This window comes from Crocodylus porosus, unplaced genomic scaffold (assembly GCF_001723895.1).
Source record: "Crocodylus porosus isolate Cpor-Errol unplaced genomic scaffold, CroPor_comp1, whole genome shotgun sequence".
Lineage (NCBI taxonomy): Eukaryota > Metazoa > Chordata > Crocodylia > Crocodylidae > Crocodylus > Crocodylus porosus.
Window position 1 is genome coordinate 185,496,674 of NW_017728906.1, and position 9,715 is coordinate 185,506,388.

General features: G+C 44.6%; 1 protein-coding gene and 1 long non-coding RNA gene across 5 annotated transcripts in view; one reads left to right on the plus strand and one right to left on the minus strand.

Moving 5' to 3' along the window:
• The window catches only part of LOC109306774, an 8,130-nt gene extending 3,819 nt beyond the window's left edge, over window positions 1–4,311 (plus strand). For both annotated transcript variants that reach the window (XR_002100101.1, XR_002100102.1), the window contains exons 6-7: window positions 1,921–1,999; window positions 3,807–4,311. This is a non-coding gene — a long non-coding RNA (uncharacterized LOC109306774). The remainder of the gene's footprint in view (window positions 1–1,920; window positions 2,000–3,806) is intronic.
• A 3,424-nt stretch (window positions 4,312–7,735) lies between these two features.
• CEP295 (centrosomal protein 295) overlaps window positions 7,736–9,715 on the minus strand; it is a 71,794-nt gene continuing 69,814 nt past the window's right edge. For all 3 annotated transcript variants that reach the window (XM_019530340.1, XM_019530339.1, XM_019530342.1), the window contains one exon: window positions 7,736–8,440. In XM_019530340.1, the coding sequence (XP_019385885.1) occupies window positions 8,402–8,440 (39 nt within the window). In that variant the 3' untranslated portion in view covers window positions 7,736–8,401. The remainder of the gene's footprint in view (window positions 8,441–9,715) is intronic.

Here is a 9,715-nt window from a genome sequence, read left to right on the forward strand (position 1 = left end):
AAACTGATTTTTTTTTTTTTTTGGTAACTTTAGCAGAAAGTGTGCATTCCAAACTGAATTCACTATTTTCCCTGTATGAAAAGTCCCAGCTGACATTCCTGTCAGACTTTGCTGTGAAGTCAAGTAAATGTGGGAGGTGTAGTGTTGCAGCAATCCAGTAGCTCACATTTGCTTTTAATTCTATTGCGCTTGTTAAAAATAGTCTTTCTCTTGATACAGGCTTGAGGTGAGGGGGGAGAACATGACGGCTTATACTTGTGTACATCTGTAATATTTAGAACAGTGGATCTCAACCCAGGGTACTGAGGTATAGTGGGAGCCTCTTATAGGTGCTGCACAGTATTAGCACTGTTAAGGTGTGCAAATACCTACATGGATAAGCCTGGAGGTTTCAAATAAGAACACATAGTAGGAAATATTCTGACCAGACACACTTTTACTATTTTGCTGTAGTAAAAACTAAAAAGTAGAAGGTAAGAGCTGGCACTTCCTGAGTGGTACCTTGAGTCTACTGAGGTTGAGAAGCATTGGTTAGAAAACGGCTAAATGGCTCTCCTTGATACAGTCATAGGATGGGCAAGACTTCTTTGTGATGAAAGGACTGGCTGGAGTGCAGTATCTTGACACAGCTTGTTTGACAGTTAAGGTTACCTTTCAGTTTGGAATGTTTTTATTGCAAACATCAAAATATGAAAACCTGAAATAAAAATAGAAAAGCTAACCAACAAGGACAGCTGTGTCTTGATATTAAAGGCAGGCCACTTAATATACTTGTTCCACTTGTGAAATATAGGATACTTGTTGCATTGATGGCAACTTAACATGACTAGGGACCTACCAAAATTGTGGTTTTGGGCAACCTGTAACACATTGTGAAATTACAGAATGGAGGTAAAAATGAAAGGAAAGCTGCAAGTGGAGGAACAGAGTAGGATGGGAGGGGGAATTGGGGGAGAGGTAGCAAATCTGAGACTGAGCCCCTGAGATGGGGTCAGTCCAGGAATGGTGGAGGGGGGTGGGGTGGAGGCAGCTCCCCTCCATCTCATTTCCTGTCACTTTCTGCTTCCAATCCCACCTTCCCATTCCTTTCCCTGCCCCTCCATTTCATTATTTGCTTAACCATACCCCCTGTAGATGGCCTCACCCCCATGCTTCAAGAGTACAGGGCTTTGTTGGTAAGTTTTGGGGAGGGGGTGGGTTCCCAGTGAGCTGGTTAGGGATGGCTAGAAACCATAGCTTAATTACCCTGATTTAAGCCTGGTGAAGCCTCTCAATGGAGGTACTAGATTTAATGCACATTATTTGAACATGTAGACATGCTCAGGCTGGGTCAGTTTAAATCTTACAGCATTAAGTTATTCTCTGCTGCCAGATGAAAGATGTCCCATTGCATGTAAATGAGAAATACTTTGGCAAATATCTGGTCATTACCAAGGCTGCTAGGAAAACACTGTTTCTAGTATGCTGTGGACATGACCATAAAGAGAATCCATCAGATGTATGCATTGCTACTGAAGTAGCGTTTCATCTGTTGGAAACAAGGGATTGAAGATGGAGCCCTCTAGTGTGCACAACACTACTGTGCAGAAGATTTGGTTAGTAAATAGCATGGAGAACTTACCAAATTTTAACCTAATTGTGCAGCCTGTTTCTGTAGTTTTTGTTCTTAATAGTCTGAGCTGAAATTAAATCTTAGATTATTGGCAAGTACCCATCAGGATTTTTAATGTTCATTAATTGCTGAGTGCACTGAAAACCACTTCATTAGATGACTGGTACTAGTAGGCTGGTAATGAAGCTGCAAAGGTTAGCAAATTAATAGTGTTTGTCCTTTATTGTCTTGACCACAGGTTCAGAACTGCTTGATACTCACTTTGTTCTGATCTAATCTAATGACTTTCTTTTATTGTCACTTGCTAGTGAGCATTCGGACAGATCCCAAAGGAAGACAAAGATCTAATATTTGCAATACAGCTAGAGAATTCCTTCTCTGTCAAATGTAAGTCTGTGCTGGCAGTGCTGATGCATTAACAGAAATGCTACACAGTGGAGCTCAAGGTCATTTCAGAGAGGGGTTTGCATGGCTGTGAAACCAGCAGCTCTTAACGCAATGACCTAATATTGAAATCCTTGGCAGGATGCCATGGGCACTTGGTGTGCACTGTGGTCTATTACTGGGGAGATATTTAATGTAGCCAAGCTCTGGCATAGGATGCTTTTTTTCTCTTGTATTATTACTGTGTCCAAACACCAGCATAGATAAAAGTGCATCCTGTTTGGAAAACTAACCTAAAGTTTGCTATATTTTAATGTTAAGTGCATAGGGCATGTCAGACCAGCAATGTGGTTACTTTGGGACTGCCCTGCATGGGTCAGTACTTGTGATACAGATCCCAGATTGGCTGGAGCAAGTGCCACACCACACACAGTCTGGCCCTAGCTGGACTATGCCTCATGGCACCTGCCCCAGCAGCTCTGGGATCTGTGCTACAAGCCCTCAGCTGGACTGTGGTGTGTCCAGCACTTGTCTCAGCTGTCCTGGGATCTGCATCACATGTAGCATGGGACCCAGGCTGGTATGCAGAGGGAGGGGAAGGGGTCCATGGGCCCAGTCTAGCCTGTGGATTTGCCCCATGCTACTCATCCAGCTCATAGGACCAGATGAGTTTGACACCCTGATTCTGATGTATAGGTTTTGATGGTCTGGTCTACAAGTAAAAACACGTACAGCAGTAAAACTGATCACAACATAATTAACAAATACTTGCCCAGTTAGTTGTCCTTGGAGACTTAATCTTTGCCCAGTTAACTCTGTCTCCAGAGAAGCCTAAAGCTAAGTTTTTTTTTTTTTTTGTTTGTTTGTTTTTTTCTTGTATTCTTTTAGCTTGACCTTCACTCTAAAAGGTGGTGGTTGAGTTCTTGCTCTGCTAGGTCTGACTTCTGGCTGCTTGAGCAAGACATTCATTTGACAAACCAGATCCACATTCAATGAAGCAAAATCAGACTTGTTTGAAAACTTGCTGGTGGGGCCAAGTTGGGACTGAATGAAGGGACAACGCCCCTCTCTCCTAACTGGCGATTTCTGGGATCTGCAGAGATGCAAAACACTTTTTGTGTCTGATGCAGAGAGGATGTTATCGTCAAAAGCTATACATCTTGGGAGACGGAGACGGCTGGGTCAAGTTGAGCCCATCCAAACAAATTGTTTGAAATAACCCCCCTTGTGGATTAATGCTAGTAAATTTTACCATTCAAAGAAACTGTAATCTGTAAGTGCTCTAGTCTGGCTAAATTGTAACCTAAGTGAGCTAATGACTTATTTTGGTATAAACCAGCAGTGCTTAACCATTTTCCATCGTGGGCAAGATCATAGCACCCAGTTTGTCCATGGGCCAGATAGCGCCAGCGGTTGTGATCTGGAGCCCAGGATGGGTGCTGCAGGGCCCCATCTGGCAGCATGGAGGAGGAATGTGGGGCAGCCTAGCCCCAATCCAGCCATGTAGGAGAAGGGGTTTGGTCCAGGCCCAATGTGACTGGGGGTTTGGGGGATGGTCTGACTCCACTATGACTGTGTAAGGGGTGGGGATGTGGCCCAGCTCTATCCCACTGTGGAGGACTTGACAATTTGGCGGCAGCAGTAGAGAAGTGGCAGTCTTAATTACCACTGCTCCCATGCAGCCTAACTTCCCAGGGTGTGGAGAGCCCTGTAGGCAGAGGTTGAATACCCCTGGTATAAACAATCAGTGTGAACCTTCAATCTGTTAACATGTGGCAAGAGTGTAATATGTGTTTAATATCTTTTTCAGGTTAGTGATACCTGGCAAAACTGCAGAACAGGAACTTGCCGGACAATTTCTGTTGATCATTTTTTTTTAGAGGATTTTTTTTTTTTTTCTTTTAATGGAAACCTGTGGTATGACTTCATAACTGACTGATCCTGCAAAACAGCAAAAAAAATTCTTGTGCCTTGCTGTGGAAACCTAATGGACTATGTAGCGAGGAATTACTCAGTCTTTTTAAATTAAAAAACAACTTTCCTTAAATCTTTCAGATGAACGTGTAAAATTCTTTAAACTAAAAATGTTTTCTGTAACTTGGATGTCTTGGGCTAGCATGTAATTGTACTCTCCAAGCTCTGGAATATTCTGATGATAAAGAAGCAAAAAGCTAGACCCACAAGAGGACTTAATGCTTGAATCTAGAACTTGGATCCACAAAATCCTTGCTTAACTCCTCTAATTATGGAAGCATTTAAAATCCTAAAGAGTGTGCGTCTGCCAATAAAATTCAAAAAGAGCTTGTTTGGTGAAATTTGTATTGCTGGTGCTATGGGTTAGGTGAACAGTCAACAAATAGACACTCTAATCCATGGCTGGAGTAGGCACCTGAGGGAGATCAAAGTCTAATCTAGAAAACTAGGTACCTTGTACTTGGATTCTAGATATGGAAAAATCTTATAAATGTTATAATTTTCTAGGTATGGAAGTAAATTATTGGAGGCTTGTGTTTGAATTTGCCTCCCTTCCACTGCTACAGTAGGAAAAACAAGTCTGGGAGGTCAGATAGCTGCTTCACTTCCCCAACTTCTTCCCTTTCCACCTCTTAGCAGCAGATGCTTACTTTGACTGGCTTATGGAAAGCAGCAAGTGTTGAAGACCTTGAAATTAAACATGGGTGTAGCAATTTGCACATAGCACTCAGGCATCATTCAGAATTTTTTCCAAATGCCTATAAGTTTTTTAGCAGAAGTGTTTGTTTATGCCTCAGGCCAAATCAGTTCAAAATTGTACTGACTGAGCACAGGGAAGTTGTACAGATCTGTGGCACTATCACTAGTCTCATCTCAAACTCATCAGTCTTGCATTTCAGATACTCCTAAATAAATAGCAGGCATCCTACATGCAAGACTTGAGCTTGGAGGCTTTGGGGTTCAGCTGCCTGTAGCCAAAGATCACAGGTGCAAATTAAAGAGGAAATTCAAGAGTAACTCCCCAGTGCCATAAAGTTATACAGCCATGATACTTGCATTAGAAGGATATGGTAGACCAGAAATAGATGACCCCTGGCATATGTGTCAATTAGTGGCAGAGAGAGGGATTTTTTCCCCTGGCAGGCCAGGAGGCATGTGAGAAAATTGGTTTGTTTTTGTTTTTTTTTTTTAAAAAAAAAAAAAAAAAAGCATTTTTTGAGTTGTTGATCAGGGCTGCCACAGGTGCCAGTGCCAGGAGAAGCCAGGCAGGGATACAGTCCACTTTGCTGGCCCAGCCCCTGGAAGGAGCTATTGGGGGGCAGGAGCTGCTAAGGGGGCTCAGGCAGGTAGATGCCCTGTCACAGGTAGGGACAGCACCAAGCCCTGGGGCCAAGTGCCCAGTGCAGGGAGAAGCAAGCATGGGGGGAAGCAACACCAGCAGGCTGGACCCTTGGGAAGGGAGGGAGTGGGTGGGAAGCAGGGTAGTCCCTGGGCTCCCTAGGCTTGAGCCACAGCAGGTGGGAGCTCCACAGGGATGGGGTGCAGCTGCCCTGTCCACAAGTGGATGCTGCCTGGGCAGCACAGGACACCAGGGTTGGGGGCGGGGAGTCTGTTATTTCCACAGACTCAGCAGGTACTCAACGAGAAATGGAGGACTCTCCTATTTGTTGTGCACAGATCAATTTTTACAAACTTCTGTCTCCATTTGGTCCCCCTGGTATCTCCCCCATAAAAAGCAAGTCCCCTAGCCTGGGATCCTGTCCTACCTCTGAGGTGTTGCCAGAAACTGGCTCCAGGATTCCTGAAACCCACCTCCCAGTCAAGAGAGGGCTGTAGCCTCCATATGTAAATTGGGTTTTCCTTGTTTACCTGGAGTAGCTCTTGTAGGACTTCCTTGTTGAAACCTCATGCCAGGGGGGAGAATACTGTTCTTTGATTCGTATCCATTTACCCTTTCCTGCCTCTAATCAACACTTGCACTTTTGCTCACACCTGTGCCAACTCCTGGGCCTGTTGGGCTTTCCTCCTATCCTCCCACCTGGTTCTCTACCATCACCCACCACTCCCACTTCAATCCAAAATATCCTTTAGTGTCCTTCAGGCCTTGAAGCTTCCTTGAACAGTCTATATTCTTCCTCTTCTGCCAACAGCTGTGTACAATATTCATCCTCCACATCCATTTTCTCCTTCCCTCCACTCCCAGCTCCACACTCAGCAGCCTGTGGTCAGAAAAACACATCTGTGATATCCTTTTTTCTCACTTGCAAACCTTCTGACAAGAAGACAAAATAGATTCAGGAAGCTCTCCTGTCCCCAGACTCCACCCATCTGAGCATTCCCTCACCTTCCCAAACATCAATTGGACCCTCTTCCATGACCCACTGACATAACCGTCTCCCTGAGCTGTCCAGCTTGCCCCTCTCCCCAGTTTGAACAATCCAATTTAATTCCCCTGCTTTACACACACATGTCCCCCTTCCCTCCCCCCCCCACATCCCCAATTTTTTAACTAATGCAATCCTGCCTTCTCTTTGGAGTACATGTTAAAAAGCTCCACCTTTCCTCCCACCATCATCAGGACCATTGTCCCTTGCAATTGTCCCCAGACACCAGCAGCTGCATGGTATTGCACTTTTACCCTCCCTTCCTTAACCAAAATCCCTGCCTCAGCTGATTTATTTATCAGCAAGCCCAACCACCATGAGGGACCCTGCCTCCCCACTGTTTTCATAAGCATTTATTATTCTGCTCCCACAGTAATCCACACTCTTGCAGGCATAAAATATTGGTGCCTGCTGCTGCTAAGGTTGACTCCATCCCTCCCCACCTTCTTCATGACAGTATGCTCTGGACATTTATAGAAATAATATTCACAGCCACAATCCAATACAGAATTTTAAGTTTACTATCCATTTGACCTAGCCTTTCTCTACTCTGCTACTTGATGCTGAAGACATGCCCTGTAGCCACATCATCGTGGCCAGGGCTCGGGCTTTGGGCTGGTGCTGTTCAACATCTTCATTAGTGACCTGAATGAGGGTGTGGAGAGCACCCTGTTCAAGTTCACTGATTACACTGAGCTGTGGAGTAAAGTGAATGCACTGATAGGCAGGGACTGCATCCAGGCAGACCTGGATAGGTTGGAGAAGGGGGTGGATCTGAACAGGATGCCGTTCAACAAGGACAAGTGCAGAGTGCTGCACCTGGGCAGAGGGAACCAGCATTATGGTTATAGGTTAGGGGCCGACCCTCGCGGCAGCACAGAGGCAGAGAGGGATTTTGGAGTCACGATTGACTCCAGGATGAATATGAGTCACCAATGCAATGAAGAAATAGGCAGAGCCAACTGCACCCTGTCATACATCAACAGGGGCATCACTAATCGGTCCAGAGAGGTCTTGCTCCCCCCTCTGCAGCACTGGTTAGGCTGCAGCTGGAGTACTGACTCCAGTTCTGGGCGCCGCACTTCAAGAAGGACGTGGCGAACCTGGAGAGGGTCCAGAGGAGGGCCACTCGTATGGTTGAGGGCCTCCGTGGCTGGCTCTATGAGAGGCTGAGGGACCTGAATCTCTTCAGTCTGCAAGAGGAGACTGGGGGGGCGGGTCTTGTGCTGCCTATAACCTTATCAGGGGCTACCAGCAGGGATTCGGGGAAACTCTGTTCACCAGAGCCTCCCTTAGAGTCACCAGGAACAATGGCCACAAGCTGAGGGAGGACTCTCTCTGACCCCCACAACCCAGCTCCTGTTCCATTAAGGTGTGGCTACTCCCCACAGATGTGCTGCTCAAGTTGGAAATCCTCCAGTATCCCAGGATGCAGTGCTTAGGAGTCTGCCAAACTTAGGAACTCAGCAGGGAACTTCACATAGGGGTAAAGGTATTTAATTCTCATATGGTCACTATTAACTTGCAGTAGGAATTAAGCACTTAACTGTCATTGACAACAGGAATTGGGCAAGATGTGCCTATTATCCCTTGGATTTTTTTTTTCCAAGCAGTGACTCTTAGCAAAAAATTCTACATTTCATTACAAAACTTTATTGAAAAGAGTGACTCTGACACTCCCCTTTCAAATACTGTCATACAACAATTAAGAACTCCCCTCCCCACCTTTCTACAAGAATCTTGATCTTGTTAACCCAAGTCACTATAAATATAAGCAGAAATGGACTTTAAACTGACAGACTGAACAAAGCATAGTTATACCAGTCTTTGTAGTCCTTTAGCTGTGGGAATAAAACATTATCTAGGTTGCTATAATAATGATTTAAATTATGATTTTCAAATATATTAAAAGCTCAGTATTCACAATTATTACATGATATTGCTTAATTTAAGTTTGATGCTGTAAGTGCATTCTTTGGATCGCACTAGGAAAGTAGTAATGCCTCCCTCGTGTTCCCAAATGTCTTCTAACAGGTTCTGGTGTACATTAATGTGTCTTTCTTGCTCGCAGTTTTTCCAGTGTTTTCTACAAATAAAAAGGACAAAGCGTGTAAGTGTTATCAGAAGGCAGTTAGATTTGAAGTAGTTGGGTGGAGTTGTGGATGGATGACACTCATAGAAGGAAGGCCATGGGTTAAAACCACTTCATTATACTATGCTTGGTGTGGAGTAAACACCTCAGTTGTAGAAGGAGCTGTCAAGGGGCATGTCTACACATTCATTAATGCGCTATTAATTATGGCGCATTATGTTTAGTACCTGTAGTGACATGTACTCACTTAATGTGACATAATCAGCACAACTGTGCATTACATTAGCACAAAAGCTTCATTTGTGATGTTAATGCACAGTAGATTTATTCTACTAAGCATTAGCATGAGTTTTTCCTGCTGTGCTAATGGGCAGTGGAATTTGTCTCTTGCACATTAAGTACCTTGTGTAGATATGCCCATGGTGTCCTCAGGAGCCTGAGGGTAGCTTATCTGCGCCCCATGGTTGTCAGGCATCCAGATACATGGTGTAGGAGATCCTATAAATGTCTGGTGTAGACATACCCAGTGACTCTCTGCTGCCTTGTAAGGAAGAAACTTGGTTTTTTGGGGATGAGGGAATCCAAAGTTTTGTAAGACTTATCCCTGAACACCACATTCTAGTCTATCCCAGTTCTTGCCTGTTCCATGCTTAGTAGAGGAAGCACCTCCCTGTGTGCACTCTTGCCCCAGAGGAGGGATGGGAGCTCTGACAGCTCAGAAGCAGCAGTCTCTCTAGCCTCTGTTCCAGGGCTCAAGCCAGATCTAAACAATGGCCAGTAACTCCTGTGGCTCTAAGATGGTGCATGGCTAGAATCTCTGGACACTTTAGCTGCAGCTGTCTAATCTTCCCAGCAAATGTAAACCCATTTTTCTGCTGCCTGTAACTTGTCCAAATTTGACTGGATTTTGCCTAGATGGCAACAAGTGCAACAGTCTCTGATGCAAAGATCACTCTCTACCTGATTGAGACCATACTCCTATTCCCTGGGGGGCACAACAAGATCTCAAGGGTTAGCAGAATTTAAGACATTCTGAGAAGTGACTCAGTTCTTTTGGCACATACTTAAAATAAAGAATTAAATAAATAATCAGCCTGAGGCAGACACACTGCATAGGCAGTTTCCAAGCTAAGTTACTATTTTTAAACATAGTACCCCATAGTATATAATTATGTTTGCCTGGCATTTTTTACTATAAGACTATCATCTCCCATTCAAAAGGTGTGAGGGGGGAGGAGGAACACACAGCCTTATTGGGAGGGGTGTGGC